The sequence below is a fragment of the Pseudopipra pipra genome, chromosome 3, assembly GCF_036250125.1.
Source record: "Pseudopipra pipra isolate bDixPip1 chromosome 3, bDixPip1.hap1, whole genome shotgun sequence".
NCBI lineage: Eukaryota > Metazoa > Chordata > Aves > Passeriformes > Pipridae > Pseudopipra > Pseudopipra pipra.
Window position 1 is genome coordinate 47,799,251 of NC_087551.1, and position 24,640 is coordinate 47,823,890.

The 24,640-nt window shown below is 41.0% G+C and overlaps 1 protein-coding gene across 6 annotated transcripts in view; it reads right to left on the minus strand.

Moving 5' to 3' along the window:
* The window catches only part of MAP3K4 (mitogen-activated protein kinase kinase kinase 4), a 68,953-nt gene extending 67,424 nt beyond the window's left edge, over nucleotides 1-1,529 (minus strand). For 2 of the 6 annotated variants that reach the window (XM_064648985.1, XM_064648986.1), the window contains exon 1: nucleotides 624-1,526. In XM_064648985.1, the coding sequence (XP_064505055.1) occupies nucleotides 624-1,375 (752 nt within the window). In that variant the 5' untranslated portion in view covers nucleotides 1,376-1,526. Of the gene's footprint in view, nucleotides 1-623 lie in introns of all 6 variants that reach the window. The other 4 variants (XM_064648984.1, XM_064648983.1, XM_064648987.1 and 1 more) reach the window with 4 other exon arrangements.
* Nucleotides 1,530-24,640: the final 23,111 nt, after the last annotated feature.

The window sequence follows — 24,640 nt, forward strand, 5'->3', positions numbered from 1 at the left end:
CAGGAGGTGACAGCAGTTGCAAAAACCTTGAGGCACCACAACACTAGTCTTCTTTGTGAAGGTGGGGGGTTTTTTAACTCTTTCTTCTGACAAATATCGATTGCAATGTTGCCAGCAGCGATACTCTGCGATCCTGCTGTTTTGCCAGCACGCCAGAGAGAACCCGATTTTAATCACGGCTGCTATAAACACGAGACTCCCTTCCAGAGGGCAGCGCTTTTATCACCGCAGTTCACAAGCCAAGGAGCACAGGTCACGCTCCGCCAGCCTCCCGGGGGCTGCATCTGCTGCTGCCGCTACTCCCTGCGAGTCCCCGAACTTTCGCCCCGACCCCCCGCGCCGGGCTCGGCACTGCCCGAGACACCCGCTCCCGCCGCGCGGCTGGGGGCCAAGGAAACGAGCTGCTCGTAATTGCGAAGCGCCCACAAAGCGCTGCCTTACCCACCGCAGCCGCTAGAGATTTCTTATCGAAACACTTTCTCGCTCCGTGGGCGCTCTGCAGGAGCGCTGAAGCACCCGGAGGCTCTGCAGCGCAGAGGGACGGGAAGCTGAGCGCGCTCCCCTGTCCCAGCGTTCGCAGCCCCGGCCAGCGCCGCTACCCGCACGGAGCTCCCCGTACTGACCTCCCCGGCGGCGGCTCCTCCATGGCGGCGGCTGCACAGACCGGCGCGGCGGCGTCTCTCATGCATGCAGCGGGGCCGGCATGGCGACGGGCCGCGCTGCGCGGCGCGGGGGCGCAGCGAGGAGCGGGCGGAGGCGGCGCGGAGCGGGAGCGGGTCCCTACCCGGCTGCAGGAGCGCGGCCGCGCAGAGCCGCTCGCGCGACCGCCATCTTGGGAACGGCCTCCCAGGGCAGCGGCGCCGGCAGCATCGCTACGGCGCGCCACGAGGGACCGGCCGCGCCAGAGGCGCCCGCTCCGCCGCGGCCGGGCTGGGGGCGGCTCCGGACACGGCTCCGCCGCCTCTCCCGCAGCCGCGGGGACGGGGCGCGCTGTGGAACCGGAACACTTCGCCCTACAGCCGCAAACAACACATCCCCACAACTCTTCGGGAGGGGCCGTGTTTATCCCGGCGGCGAGCGGTGGTGGGGGCGCGGCGGGTGCTGCCGCCCCCTCCCCGCCCCCGGCGGCGGAGCGGTCAGGCGATGCCGGCAGCCGCGGACCCTGAGCCTGCGCGATCTCACATCGCTGGCAGACAGAAATAGAAGAAAACCCTAACTGCTGGGAGGAAGGTGGTTTACCTACCTCAGCGGGTCTCAGCTCCCTGCAGCCTTGCTGGCCCCATGGCCACCGCGTGCGGAGGCTGGAGCGACCACGGCCTGATCCAATAAGGTCGAAGGCGTGAAAGGCCCTTGAGATCCCGTTGGGGAGGTGCATGGACGAATGATCTTTATTCTGCTGCTGACACAGTAACTTGTTTAAATTTATGAACCTGGACTTTCTAAACCTGCCAGCAGCTCTGCTTATCGGCCTTGGACAGTGAACCGGAGCTTTGTTATCCAGTTGGAAATACAGGGAGGAAAGATGTAATTTACTGGACTGTAGTTTGGCTGGAATACCAACATTAACACCCTTCAAAGGCAGAAAAGTGCTATGGGTTGTTTAATTGTCAGGGTTGGTGAGAGGGAGCCTCATTTTCTGTTTTATGGAACTGGAAGCACAGCATCAAACCCCAGCATCGGTAATGTGCATACAAACCGTATGTGTTATTTCTGAGGAGGGAAATTTGAACTTTGACTGGAGTCAGTTCTAGATTCTGCTTTATGTGCAGTTCCTTCATTAAATTAGCTCTACAAGAAATTTGCACCTTTCTGTCTGATACTGAAGTTCAGTTGTAAAGCCAGATAAAGTTGTCTGTTTATCTGTGAAAGTTTACAAAACAAATTCAATAGGCCTATTGAAATAAAAGATTTTTTTTTAAAGCTGAAATTGCATATTATACTTCTGCTATACATTTACCATCTTAATAAATACATGCATTAAAATGCAGGACCAGATGAATAACATTATGCAGGAAGCCACTTATAGTTCAAGAAAAATACCTAGATCATCATGACCCTGATGGTCATAAACATCAAGACATTCACTATTCAGGTTGAGAATTATTACTTAAGATACCTATAGAATTTTTGACCAAGGTTAGAAATTCTGAAGTGCTAACCTAATAAATTACTTGTCATCTCCATAAAAAACATAAGGGAAATCTGCCTATTTCACAGTATGCATGGGGTTTAGTATGATCACAAATAACTAAGGCTCAATGTCATTGATGAAATTTTAACATTCTTTTCACTTATGTTACGGGTATTGTCTGACACCATCTCTGCACTTATTTACGGGGCACAGAAGTATTTAGCAATCGTGGCAAAATCTTTCAGCTTCTTTGCTTCTTCAATCAAAACAATCAGTGTAACGGTATATTAGAAGCACACAGTTTTCATCAACTAGGAAAAAAAATCTGATACTGCCTTTTGCCATAGATGTGATGACATAATGGTGCAGACACACAGACATCCCAAGGAACTTTGGCAAAGGTGGAAATGGGGACTGACCACTGCCACTGCTTTCTGTAAATATGATTTATTGAAGTAAATTGGGCTTCACTGCAGCCTCTCAAACAAGGAGGTCCAGAAAAAACTTCCTTGCATGCCTCTCCCCCTTCCCCTTCAGGGCAACCCAGCACATTGAGTTGCATCACATTCTTGTGGTATACCTTAGAGAATATTCTACCACTGCAGATAATTGGCCAAGCAAAGCAAGGCAGTAAGTTTGATACAGTGATGCTCCTTTGTCTGCAATAGACCATAGTAAGCAACGTAGGAGAAAACTGTAAGAGGAGAGATTTATGAATGGTCTACAGAAAACTTGGGATGATGACATGAGGCTGTCAGAGCCTATAGAGAGATAGTATTTAGCAGAGAAAAAATGTAAAGAAGTTACAGAGGTCTTATAAAAATCAATATGCAAAAAAAAAAATTATTTAAATTATTTTTGGTTTCTTTTAAGGAATGTCATCTTATTTCAAAGTCTCCATGACTACTGGTTACTGAGTCCAAACGTAACAGCATTGCACAGGTGCATGGAAATTGATAAATGAAATTGTTCGCTCTGGTTCCACTACTGGAACAGAAGAAGGGAAAAGATTAAAATAGACATCACAATAAATGATGTCTTTATCTATCAGAAAATTGAGTTACATTATTAGGAATGGATTTTATTGTCTGATGTGGCAAAATCATGACCTCAAAATTCTAGGTTAAAAAAACAAACCAAGAAACAGATAACTGTCAAAATAGACAAGCTTATTTCAGTTTGACTTCTGTTTGCTGAAGTTTTAGGGTGAATTTTCTTCTTTTTTCCAGCATCTGTGTGGGTTGATATTTTAGCAGATGCTGCTATTGCTTAGGAATTGCTTTTTATTCTAGCAACATGCTTTTTATTCTAGCAACATGCCTTTTATTAGACCAGCAGTCCTAGAACTTGCAATAGAAATTTAAGATATGACAATAGCATCCTAGTAACAAAAATACGTCTTTCAAATAGTTTTTTAAAATTTCTACTGCAAGTACCCTTGAAATTTCTTTCTATTCCTAGGGCATATATTCTGTTATTCCATTCTCCTCATTTCCTGACAAGTATCAGATGGGATTGTACATACAGCTGTGCTTTTGCCATTTGTCATTTCTACAGCTCTTTTCTATATACAAAAAATACTACTGAAGCAAAGGAAAGATTTGGTCCATGTAGGTAATTAAATATGATATAAGAATATATTCAAAATTTTTCTCCCAGTATGTGTCACAAGACCAAACTTTTATTTCACTTTATGAAAGTTGGCACAGAATAAGACACAACTTGTTATTTTTTTTAACAGTCAGTTAATGAAATCTAGTAATCAGATTGTTCTTCACTGTGAACTACATGCAAAAAAATCAAATTCTTGGCAAAATCAGCTTAGTACATTTAATTTTTCCTTCCAATAAATTGTTTGTTTTAATTCCACTAAAAGCTGTTTAAAAGTCAAAGCAAAGCTAATTAGATGTTGGAAAGCAGTCTGTTAGGTATAGTTTGTCTAGATCTAGTAAAATGTGCTGAAGATAGAATATTCATTTTTTCTTGGTCACAGATTAGAAATGCTGTTCTGCGATGTGATGAAAAGTAAAACATGAAAAATACATTCATTCGATATCTAGAATACAACCTGACACCATTTCTTTCTTATGTAGATATTGCAACTAGCTACTCCAGAGTCAAAATAAAATACCAAGATGTTTTTCTACCTGGGCATATGCAGATCCTTCCATCTACAGTTTTGTTGTTCCCAGAGGAGATCAGTTTGGGGGGCCGTTGAAAAAAACAGAACTCAATTCCCAGTGTCATATAATTTGAGGTTCGCTGCAATTGATTTGAAGTGTGAAGCTGAAAGAAATTAAGGAGTCACACTGTATATACCCCTGTTCAATCATCCGTTACCTCTGTGATTCATTCACTTCAGAAGCTCGCATGATCGCTGCCAAGGCTTGTTCGGCAGCATGGTTTAACGCCCAGGCTGTAATAGGAGCCAGCTAGCTTGACGGAGGTAGAATATTTCTGTCTGAACACTGTCATCTCACATACTGTGTGTCGGATTGTACAGGGCTTGATATCATTAATTCATCACTATTAAAGGAGTATTTGTTAGTAAGAATAGCGGGAGATCAGAGACATTCCTGGGATTATTGTCTTACTACTTCAACTGGGCATTATTTTTTTAGGTACTTCCTGTCCGAAAAAGCAACTGTGTGCAACACTGCCTCTGCCATTATTAAAATGGCATGACCTACATAAGAGAAGTATAAATTTCAGTTGTGCTTAGAGCAGAATGCTTTTACTGTATAAAGCAGGTCTTTGGTCTTTGGGTTTAGTGTCTGTGAAGCTGGGCATAGCTAAACCCACTGGCTGATGTTCAAAGGTACCAAGGCAATGGACATAGAAATTGTCTTTAGATAAAAAGAGATGGAAAATGTCTCTGCGTCAACATGTGTTGTAACAGTAGGGCTACAGTAGTTTATGTCTTCCCAAGAACTGATTTTGGACCTGTGAAAATAAGCCACACTGAATTCAGCGCTGCTTGAACATGACCATCAAAAACACAGTCAGCTTGCTTAAAGCTTGCTTGTCTCCTGCTAAATCATACCATAGATCTTTGCCCAACTGCATAATAGGCATACTCAGTGACCAGCTGTGGGACATTTATAAACAAGACCAAATGCTTGCCTGCATTTATGTTCAGTACAGTAATTTCATGTTCACAGAAGCTCCAGAATTGGGGCTGAAGCTGAAGAATTGGGACCTATCCTCTGAGACCATATCTGTAGACCCAGAGCATATCCATCTGTTTTCTGCATGTGCCTGTCAGTGTAATTTAGTGCATTGTTGCACACAACTCTCCATGTTTTCCAGCATCTCGCAAGTTTGATTAATTGCTTATATTAAAACTTATAAAGTGATGCTGTTTATTTCCATCAGCTCAGAAAGCACAAAAAAGTTCCAGACTGTGTCTTTTAAAATATCTGGTTGTGCATCTGAGATTCTTTCTATGTCTGCCTTACAGCAGCTGCGTTATCCCAGCAGAAAACAGCTGTGAGATCTATATCAAACTTCTCTTTGTGGGGATATCTTCTAAAGCTCCTGTCGATCTCTCCTCCTTCTGACAGCTCTTTCTATAAAGTGGGAGTAATTGCAGAAAAGCAGTGTAGCTGGCATATTCCTTTACCCAAACAGTTCCTGGTGTTTGCATCAGCTGTATGGAGTTACAAGCAGCCATGAGAAAATTTTAATCTTCATTAAATGTTAATCCCTGCAAACATTTATATACACATCAGTTCACTTATATAATAGGCATACTGAAATCAGTGGGACAGCCCTGAGAGAACAGTTACTCATACATATAAATGTTTATAGGATTCATTTCCTCTTTTTGCTCTGAATCTTCTGGAATAATTTTGCACCCACTACTTCACAAGGTGAGCTTTGTGGAATAATCTTCTTGATGGCTTGTCCTGGTGAACAGCAATAGGAGTTAAGATACTCTCCGTTTGTTGCAATGCCACCTTAACTAGAGAATAGTAAGATAGTATCTCATTCTACAACTCCCAGTTGTAACCCATTCTTCAGTATCTCATGTTTTATTTTACATCCTCATTTCTGTCTATGTCACTTCTGTCTACTTTCAAAAAGCTGTTACGTCATTGTGAACATAACTATTTTCATCCTATTTACACAGTTCCTACCGTATAAAACACTGTAAAGAGGTAATTCCCTGCCGTTTGACGTTATTTCAATGCAGAGTTTTTTATTCTCCTTTGAATTTTATTGGCCGCTATCATTATTTCTGTAATTGATTTGCATTTCCTCTTCTTCACAGGTACTGATGTTTATTTTAGGACACATCCATGCTGGGAGACATGGCACACAGCACTTGAAATAACTATTGAATGATGTGAGCTAATATGCTGCCCTGGCACAGCAGTCTCTCCAGCTATAGCCAACTGAGGAATCCAGATTATGACCCTTGTATTAAGGAGCTGAGATCTGTGTGACATTCTCTACTGAGCTGTTTGTTTAAAAGATGGTTTCTATCAACATCTTTGGGTGGATTTCACTATGACTGTGAGGATATAATGGGCATTGAATTTTAAAAGTAGCTATTTTAACACTGAATTGCACTCTGAAGCCATACAATGCCACAGGAGTTGCTCTCAGCTGTGGTAATAATCAGGAATGCAAAGGGGTCAAAATTTTGTTGGTTTTTGTTTCTGTCCACAGAAAATAGAATGAGATAGTATGTTGGCTGAGAACAGGATGACCTTGTTGAAGCTGAGGACCTGTAACTGCCCACTTCCTCCTCTCTTGTGTGCTGAACGCTATGCATGTTTGAGCCTTACTTCTGCTGTTTATCTGTAGATAGTCTGAAGTCGGGAGAGAAATTTTCTTCACCCTTAATCTCAGCAGAGATACCAGTCAATTAGCCCTACCTCTTAGCCTAGACATTGAGACACTAACATAAAATAGACCAAACTGAGTTGAAAGACTCCAACTTTCTAACCATGTGTGGACGTTGTGGCATACTAAGCTAGGAAAAAAGAGCTAATCTGCACATTCAGCACCCAGGTTTTGACAGGGTGAGCATGCATTATTCGTTCACTAGTGTTGGAGAAGGACTGCTGACTAGAGCATGCTTGTTCACCTGTCGGAAGCATTCGGTATGGGTCAGTTGCAAAACTTTATCACATGATGCCTAACTGCGACCTGCCTGAGATGAGATCATGGAATTATTTATCTTCTAACTGGCTCTTTAGTGGGACATTTGGGCTATAGCCCATCTGGCTGAGGTGGTCTCTCATTAGGCATAGATGACTACTTACAGAATGAGAAGATATGTATTCTATAAACTATGGAAGGTAACTCTAATATATGTTATATTTCTAAAGGGGTAGTTAAGATTAATAGAAGAATAGGACTGCTATACTTACCTGCACTTCAAGTGATACAAAATCCTGATATTCAAATTGTGTAAATTATACACCATTGCATTTTACATGTCAAATAAACCAAGCCTGTCAGATTTTTTGATGTGGTCAGCTTTACTGCTCTGCAAAATGTGAGTGTGACACCCATACTCATTGTACAAAGTGAGATTCTGAAAATCTTAAATTCCTGTGATTCCAACAGTTGTTTTCCCTGGGTTAGGTTTGCCCAAACAATTGATGAATGGCTATGTGCTATTCCCCATTCATGGCACTGTACCTCTGCTGAGGTACATTTTAATTATCACACTGCCTGTATTTGGAAATAGCCTGTAAGCGTGTTTAGTGTGGCAAGTACATAAAATCTATTTATATTACCAGTATTTTTCAGAGTTACATTTCATGCAATGTTTATTACAGCTATTCCAATCTCCTTGTTGGATCCACAACAGCCTGCCAACTAGAGTGTTGAGTAATAGGATTTAACTGTGAATGGATCTCCCTCCCTGAAGTAACTAGCTCAGATAAACTTCAGAAAGGGATGTTTTCCCTGCCTCATCACTTGGCTAAAGAGGGTAAGGTCAGAGCTATCAAAATTACTCTCTGATGGAATGCAGTATGAGTCTCCTAGAAAGCCACAAGTTGTAGGTGTCACATTATCACAGAGTCTAGTTTCCTGTGAACTGTAAGGTCAAATGATCTTTCTTTGAATTTAAAAGCTTTCTGCCTGAGAAAGCAGTAACAAACAACCACCCTGTTAAGTATGCGGTGGAATGTCTTTCCTATTTGATTGTCAGCATTTTGGTCTTCACCTCAGTAACTGAAGTGCACTGATAAGTTTTCTTTACATTATACTATTTGCAATTTTTAGCACAAACCAGAATTAAATCTGATTGCCAGCTTGACATTCACAGAGCCTTATATTTGTGCAAAAATATGAAGGTTTGGTATAAAAGGGTTGTGCTCGTATTGGTCATCAGAGCCCTAGAAGCTGATTATAACAATGTAGCTATTGGCATATAAAAATAATCTGAAAGATATTGTTTAAATGTGCATTGCCTGTGCCCAGAACCATGAAGAATCAACCATCTTACCCACACGATGTTACACAGCAAGTCTGCTAGGTTTTCTAACAGCCACTTTTTAACATACTGTAACATTTGGTTTTGGGTTTTTTGTAAATTTATGTAATTTAATTTAGAAATGTAATATTTCTAATGTATAATATGGAGGAATGTTTGAGAAATATGTTTAGATAAATACAATTACAGCTATGACAGGGCGTATCCAGATGTTATATTTAGTAGTAGGTTCTGTTAGTAATAATAGTTATATCCAGCAGATACAGAAATGATGGAACAGCAGAGACAATAGGATGTTGTAGGTACTGCCTTTCTAGTGTTACTTGAGCCTTATACTAACCTGGATTAAGTATTCATTTAGCAATGGTTAATCGCACTGATTTTAGCTGATTTTTTTTCAAAGTAAGAAGTCTGCCTTAAAAATAGCTAATAGATGTTTAGATTCTTAGATATTGACTCCCTCGAAAGCAAGGAGGCCCTGCAGAGATACCTCAACAAATTAGAGGGCTAGGCAATCACCAACCATATGAAGTTCAACAAGAGAAAGTGCCGGATTCTGCATCCCGGAAAGGGCAACCCTGGCTTTTTGTACAGACTGGGGAATGAGATGCTGGAAAGTGGTGCCACAGAAAGGGACCTGGGGGTTCTGGTTGATGGCAAGTTGTGCCCTGGCATCCAGGAGGGCCAACCATGTCCTGGGGGGCATCAGACAAAGCATCGCCAGCCGGTCTAGGGAGGGGATTGTCCTGCTCTGCTCTGCACTGGTGCAGCCTCACCTTGAATATCGTGTGCAGTTTTGGGTGCCATAGTATAAGAAAGATATTCAGCTATTAGAGAGTGCCCAAAGAAGGGCTACAAAGACGGTGAAGGGCCTTGAAGGGAAGCCATATGAGGAGTGGCTGAGGTCACTTGGTCTGTTCATCCTGGAGAGGAGACTGAGGGAAGACCTCATTGTGGCCTTCAACATCCTCACAAGGGGAAGTGGGTGGGCAAGTGCTGATCTCTTCACTCTAGTGACTAGTGGCAGGACTCAAGGAAATGGTGTGAAACTGAGTCAGGGGAGGTTTAGGTTGGATATTAAGAAAGGTTCTCCACCCAGTGGGTGGTTGGGCACTGTAACAGGCTCCCCAGGGAAGTGGTCACAGCACCAAGCCAGACAGAGTTCAAGAAGCATTTGGACAATACTCTCAGGCACACGGTGTGACTCTTGGGGAAGGTCCTGTGCAGGGCTAAGAGTTGGACTCTATGATCTTGATGAGTCCCTTCCAACTCAATGTATTCTGTGATTCTGTGATTCTGTGATTATGTAATTTGTTATGATACTTTTATGAATCATGCTTCTCACCTCTATACATTGCTGGATTTTTTCAGCTTCCACGTGCTTGGATTACATAGTACTTTGTTCCAAAGCATTCTCCCTGAGAGTGATCTTTATTTCTATACAATCTGACTAGTTGGAAAAGGGTTTTCTTGGTGTATTTATAGTGAGGAAAACTGGCGGAGCTATGAATACAACTCCAGCAGTGCTTATGAGCATAACTGAATCTCTTCCCATTGCAATGTAAAACTATAATAAAGTGTGCATTTTTTACCAGCATAACTACATCAATAATAGAACTGCTACTGGCATACATCATAGACATCCATCATTAGCTTAATGTGAAAGGGTCATTTATTGTAGCTACGGGTAGGAAAAACATTTATTCTTGTCAATAAAAAAGATCCAGTTTCATTGCCATAAAGATGCACCTTCTTTTTTCTTTGCCAAGAGCAAGGAACTCTCTAAGAACAGGCTGCACTGTTTAGCTGTTGAATGCTTATCCAGCTGTGTGCTTCTCATCTGCCAAATATATTATCAGAGCAGCACCCAGATTCTTTGGTTATAAACAAAAGCCTGCATGTACTTTTTAGTGCCACCAGGAACCATTGATATTCAAGGTTCATATTTCCTTAAAGTGCTAGATAAGGAAAGAAATTTCTAAAATCCCCTAGCCTCCATCCATGTAAGGTACTTAATATTAACAATTTCAGTCTAGTTCAAGGTCTTTAAACCAAGGTAGTCTGTTTTGCATTTTCTGTGTCAAATGGAAAGGCACAGGGGGAAATACAATGTTGATATCTCTGAACACCTTTTCAAGGGTAGTTAGGTAAGCATTTAATTCGCATTTGGTAGGGCTAAAGCTTAAAGAAAACATTGGGGAAATCAAAGAGCTGCCAATTCAGCAGTGACTGGGCAAGAAATCCCCGTGGTTTTGCAGGAGGGTGAAGTTACAGCTGATGCCAGACATGTCCTGGGCCAGCTCATTTTTGCTGCAGGCCACCTTGCTCCTGGTCTGTGAAGTGCTGACCTGCCACGAGCCCAAAGGGGAATTGCACTGCAGAGCTTCTGCTCATCTCTCCTTTGCACAAGTGCTCCAGCCCTTTACCTCCATGGGTAGTGGCAGAGTGCATGACCCACACCGACCTGACTTTCAGGTTATTGTGATGTGAGTCATACCCATGCTACATGCCGTATGGCATCTGCGAGGGTAGGGGTACACACAGTGTGGTGGGAAAGTGCTCTGCCTCTTGGTTGGACATCAGCACTCAGCTACAAGAAGAAAGCCCAGAAGAAATTGTTCTTACCTCCCAAATCCCTAGTACACTTGGAGGAGTATTCGAGTTACACCTGTTTAGGGAAGGTGTAACCTCTGACTTGGGCTGTCAAGCTGGCTCAACAAGCAGGAACGGGTCAGGGTGATGCAAGCCCTGCCCTTGCCCTTCCCTGTCAGACTATTTGTTTCCTCAGAGGTATCAAGCAGACTCTGAAGCTTTTAAGCAGGAGGCAGGGTTAAAGAGACACACAACCACCATTGAGAGCTGCATACAAAAATAAACTGCATTATTTTTACTGAAAAGCATTTTGTCATTTTATTTAGGCAAAAGGATGACCCTTTAAAGCGAAACATGGAGTTCACAAGAGCAAGCAGAAGATATTCGGTGAATAATAGAATCAATAATAGATATTATGGTGCTAGGACAAGTTTGTTAATTTTCATCAAAGAACAGTTTGCAGAAGAAAAGGATGCTAAAAGTATTTTATAGAAGAGAAACTTGTTAATCACAACTGTTGAAAAGGCAAATATGTTCCCCCTGTATGACTTTGGTTTTGAGGTGTTTCCAGGAAAAATACAACTGTGAATAAAGGGTGCTTCATCAACAAAAATATGTTTTCGAGTGCTCTTAGAAATGAAACAGTCACCAGCTCTTATGACACTGATTGCTTAAAAATGGATCCTTTCAAGGGAAGGAAGACAACAAACCATTCTTGCAAGAAGTCTCAGGCACTAGCAACATTGGCCAAGTTTAAAATTTGCTGGCGAGTAGGAGCTGAGAATATGCTAAATCACAGTGGGCTTAAGGTTACCACTGAACAAGCAATATATTATTTTCATTTCGCTGGACAAAGTTAGACCCTTGTTCTGCTTATGAGCTGCTTTTAAAATTGCAAAACAAAAAAAAAAAGCAACCTCCCAGATGTGTCACAAATTGGGATTACTTGTACAAAACATTCATCAAACAAGTTCATGCTAATGCCTGTTGTAAGTATTCCTCAGAGCACTGGACGTTTGTGCCACGTAATTTGCGTGCTGTGTGACATTCATGATGTATTTATGCTGTATGAGCAACTGCCTCACTTGGAAGGTGCTGCTGTTCTGCCATGGTTGATTAATGTCAGCCCTGTACAGGGAAGGCACAGTGCTCCCCTTATATCAAAGTTGTGAGGACAAAGGAAGGTGGGAGATGAATGGTGCCTCAGTCCTCTCCTGGTCTGTCTGTTCACTGGTGACATTTCCATTTTTGATTAAAGAAATTTCTTCTACTGGTATAACAGACACTTACAGAGATAAGGAAAGAAATTCTCTTGCCTCAGAGCATTAGGAATAATTTTTATAAGTCCCAGCTCCAGGAATGACGTGAATTAGAGGCAAATACAAACTCAGATTAATTTTTTGTCTTCAGTTTTGAAGAAAAGTGCTTGAAGACATGATCCAGAAGTATTCTAAAGTTTCAGTTAGCGAAACAGAGAGAAAATAAAAAAGGATTTACATGTACTTAGGCCAGGCTTCTCGTTCTGGGGACCTGAATCATGACTTCTGAATGCCTGGGTTAGCAATTCTGTATTTAGCAGTGACCAAAATGTTCAAAAATAACTTCCCACTATTCGTGCAGCTATATTTATGTTTGGTGAAAGCCATGCTAAGCTGCTAAAAAAAGAAACCAGACCTTGGCAGTTAGCAGGACGTGTCCACAAAGATCAATATGCAACATTGCCACTTGGATCTGAAGTTCTCTACTGTTGCCGCTCCTCAGTGGCAGAGAGTGGCAGGAGCTGCTATGAGGCACTCCTCCTCCTCTTCTATCACTTGTCCTTTAAGTGTGATGTGTAAAGGAACAGTATTTAAATTGATTGAACTTCCAAAAGGGCAGGTTCACCAGGCAAAAATTTTATTTCCTTTTGAAGTGAAATAAACTGTGATCTCAAAAGCTACGTATTTGGAAACTGTGGAAAGTATTCCTAATTGAGTACAGACTAGACAAGCCTTAACCAATTACCTGCATTTCCTGCTATTTTCTGTTCAGATCTGATTTATTTGTTGAACTTATCCACTCACATCTTATCTTTTAGACAGTTGGTTCTTTGGGACAGAAACCATCATTTTCCTTTTCTTTTTTTTTAAGACAATACTGGATAATCTGGCTGGAATCTTTCACTTGCTATATTGTAAGTGTTAAATAAGTAACATTTTTGGCCAATTTCTAGTCTCATCGTTGTGCCCAAAGCTACAATAAGCAAATGAAGTACTGGAAATCTTATTTGTGCAGGCCTCTATCTAGGAGACTTCCTCATTCCAGAGCATAGGGTTTTAAAACTGACGTATGAAGCTATACAGGTAAGTTTTCTACTCTGTCATATGTGCCTTCTGACACATATATATACTTTAGATGCAAATTAAGACTGTTATGTTAAAAATGTGCCCCTCCTTTTCTGTGTTGTCAGTGTCCTTAAAACTCTTTCAGTAAAAATCCCAAATATGGGTACTTTAATGTTCAGAATCAGAACCTGGCCAACACTTCCTCAGAGAAACAACCAGCTCCTCTCACTTGACTATGGCTTGTGCAAGTGCCAGTCAGTCACAGCTGCACCTCCACGGGGCACCAGCTGCTCCCTGTTTGCTAGCCCAGGAAAGCAGGATGGACCACAGGTGAGTCTCTCGTATTGATCAGTACCAAAAAACCCTCTAACCGACAAACAAACAAAAGTATATAAAGAGAATGTATAATGCTCTAATCAGAACAGAGAGTTCTTGTGGGAAACTTTGTCTGAAATAAAACTGAGCAATATCACAATACTGAAAAGCAAACAGGCCTGAACCCCACAAGAAGTAAAACATGGTTTCTATACTTCTACGTGTTATAGCTCTGTAGAAATGAAATCCTGGCCTTCAGTCAACATTCATACCTGCTACCTGGGGAACCACCCTTTCAAGGCTACCTAAAAAATAAAAGTAAGATTTTTTTTTCAGTTCAGTTCTTTCAGCCTGATGTTGATATGTAAAAATTGCAAAATCGATATAAAAAATTGCAAAATTTTTGGCTGTACTTTTTTTTAACATTTGCATATTCTATAGTTCTGTCATGTTAAATAAAGAAAACTCGGTTGCCTAATGAAATGCTTTAGAGTGAAATTCAAAACCCACATGCTCATTTAGAGGATTTAAAAATGTGATTATAATAACACACTCTGTTTGTCAGTTCAACTTCCAACCCAGTACCCAGCAGAAAAAGTCAGAGTGAACATAAGCATGGAAAAAAATATGTAAAAAGTCCTTTCTAGTGTTACATTTGTGCATCTGTAGGGACAAGGATGACAGTTAGCCAAGTGCCCTGAACACTCAATTTCTCCTTTGAGAGAAACTATGTTCAGTTTTTTCTCTACAAAGACGCCTCTGAACTTGGATTCTTTCCTATGATGCTGAATGCCAGCTTGTTCCTTGAAAAGGAAGGGGTTTAAAAGGCCAAGAAGCTAAAAGGACTTCTATATAGACAGGCAATTAATTATAAGAATATAAAGTTTGTATTATATAGAGAGGTAGAACTTCTTCATTTCAGTCTGTGCAGAAGATCATTTTATTTCTGTTAAATAATCTCATTTGTTTATAATGCCCTTCTTGTGTCCTAAAGACTACCTGTAAAACTAAGTAGTTATTAGAATGGTAGGAGGAGGCTCTCATCAAAATTGTATAACTCATCTTTTTTTTTTTTTTTTTCTGCACTAACACCATGTGACCCAGAGAGACTAGTTGAAAGCATAGAAGCCTTCTCTGCCATTCTCAATACTTGTGAAGTGTTTGTGCTATTTGGTTCAACTGTCTGTGTTGGACCTCTTGGTTCCCTGCCTCTTTTTTTCTTCACTGCTTATCTGTGGTGGAGGAACATCCTGAGGCAGAACTGGCACCAGCAGCACAGGCCAAATGCAAGGCTTTTCTTGCCCATTAGTGAAACAGATGGATGGGCTCATTGATTCAGCTTGTCCACCAAACCTCCCCTGTGCTGGTTGGTCAGAGGAGCCTGTCAGGTTCCAGGAGCTGCAGCTCTGCACTCAACAGAAGTTGCACCTTTTTCCATTTCCGTCTAAACACATCACATGGTAAGCTCAAGTCATTTTGCTCAGACCCTATCACAAGCCAAATAAAAGCCAGACTTGCTGTATGTTTGCTTGTCACTCTCCAAGGAATGATTTGCTGCTTGACTTTTTTATGGGCAGCAGCCCTCCCGGGCAGAGGGAACCAGTTGGGGCACCCCAGCCAGACGGACACCCGTCAGGCAGTTGAGCCTGACATTAACAAGCCATGCTGGGGCAGGAGCTGAGGGATCAGCAGCAGCAGGACAATGGAGAAAAGATGATTCACAGAAAGGAGACTGTGCCTTCCCACGTGGGCTGCAGCCGAGGGTCCATAGCCAGCAGCAAGGCCAGACAGAGGTGACTCACTGACGTGACTCAGAGGTGACCTGTGATGCAGCTCGCCTCTGACAGTATCTGCTCTTCTGACCAGAGTTATTATGGATGACCAGCTAAGAACAGCCACTGGAGCATTCCTCAGTATTGATGGAGCTGTGGGATTGTCTTTGGGGATAGGGAGACTTCACCTCACTTTCCCTTTGGCACACACCACCCTGTTGTCTGCTAGAGAGCACTGCTGGCTCTGGGTCTGCTTGGTTAGACCCTCCATGTGGCCTGAGCCAGGCCCTCAGGTTTTGTGTGTGCAGTGTACTCACTGATCCACTGCTGGTATGCAGCGAGAGGTGTGGGAGCTCACTCCAGCCTGCAAGAGGGCAAGCAGAGGTGTGGGAAGCAGTCACACCTCTGGCCATCAGAGGATGGCCTCATCCCTACCAGCCTATTAGTCACACAGGCAGGGATGTACTGTAGCCACTGACTGCAGCTGTAGGCATGTCTGCTACCGTCACAAGTCACACTATTCAGTCTCTTCTGCTGCCTTAGTAGTGTCAATCTGCTTTGTAAAGGGGAGTCAGGTGAACCCTTATGATGAGCTGGATGAAAAGCTGATTATCATTCCAGGTATTTGCTGCTGCCTCACCAATGCTTTTACTGCCTAGCTCTTCTATTCTATGGCATTCTATTTGGAAACAGCTGTAATGGCTTAAAAAGTTACAATTTCCTAGCTGTCCCTTGCAGTGAAGTATTTTCTGCAGACGACTGCAACACTCACAGGTTGCTTGCCTGAGTACAAGGCAGCTTGGGCTGAGCAACAGCACTTGAAGGCTTTTAAAATCAGCCAAGCAAATTTGCCCAGAGGCTAGAGTGTAGGGCTCAGATGATGTGTTCTTTTAGGAGCAGACAGCTGAAAACAAATGATCCAATGTAGGCAATAGTAAGTTAAAGCCCCAAAAAAGCATCAAAGTTCTTTGTATTGCGAAGCTTAATCCACCCTATTTGGCACTTTAAAATCAGGTTTATCTGAATTTTCTATGTAGTTGTAAAAGGAATATTTTAATAATTAATCAAAGCAGTTTTACAAAATCAAAATGTATTTTGAGTATTTGTGAATATAGAATGATTTTTTCTGTTTGCCCTCATAAGTCCCTAAAAATTTTGAATTTGCACATATTGGATGTATAACTCAGAAAAGCTGCAGCAGACAATCATTTTGCATTTATTTTCCAGAAAAATCCTCTCCAAATACAGAAATTATTTACGTTTTTACTGCACTGAGGTCAACTTAATGTAAGTAACTAATATTGTACAGTAATAATATGTAGGCACTTCAGTCAGTTTTTCTAGGATGCAGAGGACACTGAAATCTTCAAATAACCCAGTCTGATTGCTTGTTCTCATCCATAGGATAATAAATACACATCTCAAACACCAGGGAAAGTAAAAAAGAAGAGAGAAACAAAATTATTCTCTGACTTCACCTAAGAAGTAGCTCCCAACCCAGCCTGAATGATCTCTGGTAATATACTACACTGCTGCAGCTTCACAGATTACAAAAGCATGAACAAGTAGAAAATAATGTTTCTTGACCAGAAAAGGAGAGCTCACTTTCTACTGAAAATGCAGAGGTTCTTTTAGGTTGAACTCCGTTCTACAGTGATCTGGACTAAATCACAGAGGCTAGGTATTTAAAATACCAGCTGCCCCACATGTTCAGTAGGAACATGCCTTGAGGCTCACCAGTAACTCATGTAACCATAACTTTCTGCAGATAGGCAATACTTTTCATTTTTAAAGCTGTTAACAAGCAAAAACTCACTAATCACAAATCAAGGAAGCAAATTCGCACATGGTGTCATCCTTGTTTTACTCATGGGGAGTGCAACAAACACTGCTTTATGCAAAGTGGGTCATCTGGTGCTGGGGTTAAGTGTGCAGGATTCAGGGTGCCAACCCCCAGCAGCAGTGGCCACCCCACAGGGGCGCCTGGATCAGGGGCACCTGCAGAGTATGGCACCTCCCTTCCTTCTCCTCTACATGCTTTTACCAGAGGTGGAAAGGTAGGTGGTATGGCATCGTGACAGATGCTACATGGGGAAGATGGAAGAGCTTTGCAATGAGTGTAAGTGACCAAGGGTTTTGGCCTTGCCGCTCTCTTGTTCCCTAACCTAGCTCAAGATTTCTGTATTCTTTCCACATTTCACCTCCAAAGCCCTTTCTCCTGGCCTGCTGAGCTGTATGGCACCAAGCCCTGGGTCCCAGTCACTGCCAGGAGAACTCATAGCAATACTAATCAGGATGACAGTCATGAGTAATGAATAATAAACAGTTCTTTTGGATGTGACATTTTGTACAAAAAAAAAAAAAAGAGCTACCAAAGCAATTAAAAACCCCAATCAAGACTGGAACCTAAAGAAAGCAAACCACAAGTTTAAAAAAAAATCTATACTTACTGCATGTATAATGGCCTGTTCCAGAATTGTGATGTGCCAAACATCCACAGCGTCCAGTGGATTGGGTGGAGTGGCAGTTGGTAAGAAACAAACTGCAGAAGCAGCAGGAACGGATTTAAAGGTCACCAAGCTCATTCACTTTGGAAAACAAGTGAACACTACGATACTGTGAACAACACTGTGCCTACTGTCTGTTACACCACTCCCCATGACTGCTATCCTACTCCTTTTTCACTGTCATTAATATATTTATCAGTGGAGAGCTGTGAAACATCAGATATTAGAGGAAAAAATGCAGAGTAGCAAAGGAAATAGCTTGCATACGTGTGCAGGGTGGAAGGAAGCTGTGCAGGTACTCATACTTCATGGAGACCATGACTTGCTGCTGGCTCCATATAACATCAGCCTGAGAATGTATGAAGAGCTGGGTATTGAAATTATTTTTCCTACCCTATTAAAATACATTTAAAATGGAAGCTGTGTGTCTAATTTTCCATTTACTTGTCTAATAAAAACTATTGGTTTCTTTTATGTTCCCTACACTCATTTTCCTCCTGTGCTGGTTTTGGCTGGAGTAGAGTTTATTTTCTTCAGAGTAGCTGGTGAGGGGCTGTGGTTTGGATTTGTACTGGAAAGAGTGTTGGCAATCCAGGGATGTTTTAGTTACTGCTGAACTGTGCTTACACAGAATCAAGGCCTGCTCTTCTTCTCATCCTGCCCCACCAGTGAGGACATTGGGTGTGCACAAGGAGTTGGGAAGGGACACAGCTGGGACAGCTGATCCCAACTGACCACAGGGATATCCCACACCATATGACACCATGCTCAGCATCTAAAGCTGGGGGAAGAAGGAGCAAGAGGTAACATTCAGAGAGATGGCATTTGTCTTCCCAAGGACTGTTACACGTGATAGAGTCCAGCTTTCCTGGGGATGGCTGAACACTTGCCTGCCCATGGAAAGTGGTGCATAAATTCCTTGTTTTGCTTTGCTTGTATGTGTGACTTTACCTATTAAACTATCTTTATCTCAGCCCACAAGTTTTCTCACTATTACACTTCTGACTCTTTCCCCCACCTCACAAAACTTCATTTCTTCTTTTCTGAGTGACATGCTGTTCTGTGTGCACATATGTGTATGGAGGTTTAAGAGCAGCAACTGGAGTGAGACTATGGGTCATAGTGGCAGATGCAGAGAGCAGTGTGTATACATTGTGTATGTGTGTGTGTGTGTGTGTACATCAGTGTGTACTCAGCAGCGACTATCCAGCCCAAATAGCCAGTAACTAGGGTAGAGGCTTGGGAGCTAGTTATCAAAGCAACCATGAACCTGGCCCAGTTAATGGAGAGACCAGAGAGGCTGAAAGCTGTTTACTGTGAAGACAAGTGGGCCACATGATCATGGGGCCAGCTACGTGTGTGTGTGTAAATGTGTACATGGTTGTGCGTGTGTTGGGAATACGTGCTTAGCCTCGCTATAGGCTGTAATTTGGAACATTGAACTGCTCTGTCAAGAAAATAGATTTGGCAACCCCTAACAGAAAGTATACATGCGTATATGTATATATGTGTTCAAAGTCAGTAAAACAAATCTGAATAATATTTCCTATTGATATTGTTCTGAATTGATCAATATTTCCTATTGACATTGTTCCTATTGATATTATTCCTATTTTCATTTGCTGCAGTTATCACACTATTTATAGAGTCAGATTTTTACAAGCAACTTTTAAGAAGTCATAAAATTCATTTGAGCCCCTCAAATATATGTCCTTTCATTACCCCTACTGGTTTTTTTTCCTAAAATGTGTTTGCAATTAAATAAAATGTTAAGGCTCCTTTTATAGTTAATGGTTACTGAGGTCTTCTAGATCAAATGTGTGTGAAAGCTTGATTTTTGTCCTACTTTTTAATGCATTTCATAGCTTTATCTCTTATTTTTCTTTTGTTGCCACTGTCTATGTCACTACTATCCTAATTGCTTAGTCTTCTTCAGCATTTTATTTTATGTCTGCCCCTCTTCTCTTACTTGGTTTTAATGATGCAGGAATCCTTTAATACACTTACTAGGGCCAAACCTTTGCACCCTCCAGAGTGGAATGAATTCAAGGCAAAGCTATTGAGATCAGTTCTCATTTCAATAGCCAGTTACTTTTCTAGGAAGAGAAAAAAATGCCAGTGATTTAGTTATCTGGCTCACAAGCTGCATTTTCTTACCTTTATTCAGACCTTCATTGTTGTTACTCAATTTACTGTTGCAGGCTGGTTTAAATTAGCAAGACACCATTTGTATTATGGAAGCAAGCGACCCAGCTCTGGAAATACTGGCTACAATACTCTGCAACGTTTATGTGACTTTGCAAATGAGAACAGGTGAAAATCTGGCTCTGGGTATCACGTTTAAATTCTCCATTGCACAGCTCTCCTCTCCATCAGCACTGACATTTCAATCTTGAAGCACTTCTTTTCCTTTCTGGTCCTTTTAATCATTTTGGCAAGGGAGAAAGAAGCAGAGGGAAAAGAGAAGGGACTAGCATCAAGTTTCCATATAAATTTAGCTCAGTGGAATGGGCAAGGAAATAGCAAAGAAGTTGAAAATTAACTCAGTTAGAAACCAAATACCTCCCGCCTACATGCAACAATGTGGTTACTAGGATCTTTATATTTTGGAACTTGTGCTCTTAATATGTTTTTTTCAAATATATGGTCATAAGCAGTACTTTTCCATACTTCCACAAAACAACCCTTTTTTAAAGAAAATTTATGCAGATTTGTAGTAAGATCAAAGAGTGGATTGGATCAGCAAAAATTGATTTTCATGTTTTTAAAAGGAAAGCCTACTTTAACTTCCATCCTTCTGGCTCATCTGAAGACCAAGGCAGATTCAGCAGAAAAAAAAGTTTCAGTACTATCGTCTGCCCAAATTGAAGTACGATTTCAGATCACGTGTCTATACTTACACTATATGTCCTTTTGCTGCCTACGGACAAGAAACTGGCTCCAACATTTCTTATATAATGTTCAGTTAGTTGCAACCACAGTATAATATTTAGTAAACTGGAGGTAGAACAATTGGAAGGTATATGCCTTTTATTCCTATTTTTGCTTTTTCCCTCAGGAAATGAGAACAATTTGTGGAGAAGGAAGATATTTTCATTGCTGTTACACATTCTCGAGCAGTGATTTTCAGTCCTCACTCTCTTCATTGATGAAAAAGTGATTTAGGTAAAAAAAGGGACTATTGAAATGAAAGTATGTCAGTGGAAGTTAGCCATGTCTGTGTTACTATCATACTTGAGCAGCCTTAAATTGAGACATCTCCTGATTCCTTGAAAGAAGAGGATCTTCTTCCTTATAGATTTCACATGCTGCCTGCTACAGAAAAGACCTGAATGTGAGTGTGTATTTCTAATAGAAAAAAATGTACTTTCTTTTTTTTTCTTTTTCTCCTCAGACATGATTACTGGAAGAGGAATTGTGAGGATTTCATAAATATGTAAGTCATTTCTCAGTACAGTATCCTGTATGTAGAGTAAAAGAAATATTTATTTGTGAGATTTGACTCAAGACATCTTGAAACACAGATAAACTGAATTTGTCCACAAAAAAGAAATATTATTAATACACTATCTGTTTTAATATCAGAATATATATTTTCAATAGCAGCAGTGTACACTATTATTCTAAGAAAATAAATTACAGATGATAATGTCCAAGATATCTCAGTGGACTAACTTGAGTTTTACAAGTGTGCATTAATTTAGACTTGGATGCCATACCTTAAGGAGCAAATATGTTCTTGAGAAAATGGAGTCTTTTTGTTTAGCAAACTCATAACAATGGTTTAGTAGAAGCATTAAAAAAAAGAAGTTACATTACACTGAACTGAGAATAGCATTGCAAATAGACTAGATATTATTCAGTTTCCCTTCTTTACACATATGCATTTTCAAGTCTACTCAGTTGTCTGTACATATTACTGCTGAGGATACTTTGACTCCATTGAAGTCTATGACAATTCCCTTTGATTGCAGCAGCACTTTGATGATCTAATTTTCATGTACACATTGAAGGAAATATAGCAGTAGTTCATTCATTTGCCTATTTAGCATTTTTATTTTGGTTTGTGCAGAGGAAAGAAATTCTTACCAGTTAAAGATATGAAAATAAAAGCTAAATAATAAAAAGAATAAAGTGATTAGTGACAAACTTAACACACGGAAATGTCAAAAACCTATTTTGATGGTATGAACATATCTGTAATAAGGAAAACAAGGAAACTTTGTCAAAGTGCATATGCGGCCTACTAGTATGGAAAACTGCATAAGTGAATGCTCTTTGATCCATTGAAATTAATCAATTGCACATCCTAACTAAAGACTTTGAATGACAAAGCTGCTTAAGTATTGCAATAATCATAAGCAATAGTTTGCACCACAGTACCTCAAAGATCATCACAAAAAACATCACAGGTATGCACTGTCCTGTTTCAAGAAAATGTCAAAATGCTGAAAGTTTAGCAGCTTCTGGGCTCTTCAAAACCTGCTGGGTGACTCCTGCCTATAATACAAAATCTCTCCCACTCTTGTAAATATCTCTTCCCCAGAGTCTCCTCCTTTTCCAGGCAAGGGAAAGCACTTCACTTTTTGTCCTCTCAGCTAAATTTTGACACCTGATTGTCAGTATTTGTCTCCTCCTAACTTAATGAAATGGCTGAAGCATTAGGCTACCTAGGTATGAGAAAAAAGAAATGTCAATAAAAATAGAAAGGTAGCGTACAGAAGAGTCTGTAGTCCTATATAAAACCTTGTATTATGGCAGAAGAGATTGCTTGACTGCCTAGTTCAAAGAAGGGATGTGTGGTCACAGCTCCCTGACTGATCTGATAACAAGTTCTCTCATGTAGTCTCTCAATGGAAGAAAAAAAAAAGTGAATGAAAATGCCAAAGGTTCTCTGTTTTTCCCATCCCATTAATGGTGAACATGTTGAAGTGGAAGGAGAACTTGTTCAACATATTCTTGAGAACAGATGGAAATGAAGCAAGCCCTCTTTCAATGGGACTATGTACACTGTAGGTGGATTTATCTGATCAAATGCAGAGATCTACAGTGCAGATGTCTCCTGACAAGTTCATCACACTAAATTCATTTTGTAGTCAATGAGAGAAATGAGAATTCTCAGGATGTGGCTCATCCTAAAGTAGACATATATATTTAGTCAGACAAGCTGTTTTCAAATACCTGTTCCTCAGTTGGCTGGAAAGGGAATCTGAAGGGTGACGAATTAGTTACAGACTAGTTAGAAATCAGTATTTACCTAATATCTCAACTGGATCTCAAGTTAGGTAAGTTGAACTCTACTCTACATTTCTTTTCTAGTAGAGGAAGGACACCAAAAGATTTTCCTGTATATTCCCGAGAAATGGTGCTGCCATTTCACCTAACTCTATGCTGGGGCTCAAGGGAGAGGTACTGAGTTTCAGAAAATTCCTCTATTAATCTGTCTTTTGGACAGTCCCTTCACTCTCATCTTCATTTTGGGTCATTCATCCCCTATAGTAATCCCAGGTTTCACTATTTGAACTTGGTAGCTACAATAAAAAAAAATAGAATTAATTTTGGTTGTCCGCTCCGAAGCTCATCTGTTCTACCCTTCTCTCCTACAACAGTGCAACTTTTTCTACATCAATCCTATGAGAAGTTTGTCTAACCTGTCCTTAAGACATCTTTTCAGCTAATCTAGTCCAGGGCTTTCTTGTTGCCTCTGTTCTGAGTCTTTCAAATTTAAATTTAAGCTTATCCATCATAAGTACAGAGCCTCTTGCACATTTGAATGTTTCTATTGTGTCTACCTACCCAGTGCCACAGAAATGCTAGTTTTGTCTTGAGGACAAGAAACCTGTCTTGCAGGCTTTCTTCACGCCTAATATTTCAGGATAACTGACCGTTCGTAGTGTCCTCTCTCAAACTTTGGAAATGCTGTGTCAAAACTGGATGATTTTGGTACTAACCACTCTTTGGCTTGTGACCAATGGGAATGATAAGTCTCCTTTTTACACATTTGCTATACATCTAGATATTTTCCATTACATTTTCCACAGCTATTTTATCTGGATAAAATTAAAGTCTTACACTGCCCTTTTTTTTCCCTGACTGCTCCTCCAGTTTGTCAAGATAATGTGGAATGCTACTCCTATCCTCAAGTGTACTTGAATGCAATCAAGATTTGGGTTAATGTTGATTATTCCATCATACATCTGATCCAGCTAGAGAGTTAGTGCTGGAGAGTCTGGCACTGTTTTCAGTCCTGCTTTTTTGAAAATTGCAGTTGCATAACAACTATACATTGACAAATCAAAGAAGAACTGAACCTTACGCGCTGGGGTTTTTCCCTCTGTTCAGCTGGCTTTCCTTCATCTGCCATGAGCCTGGTTTCCAAGTGGCACCTAACACCCTAGACTAAGCATCTTTTCTCTTTTCATGGAGCTAGGAACTTCCACAAGTGAAAGATATTTTAATAAACCCCCGAGACTCCAGGCAGAGCCTGCCTCTAGGGAAACTGAGTACTACTAGGCTTTGCCAGGCACTTTCAAAGAGTTTTC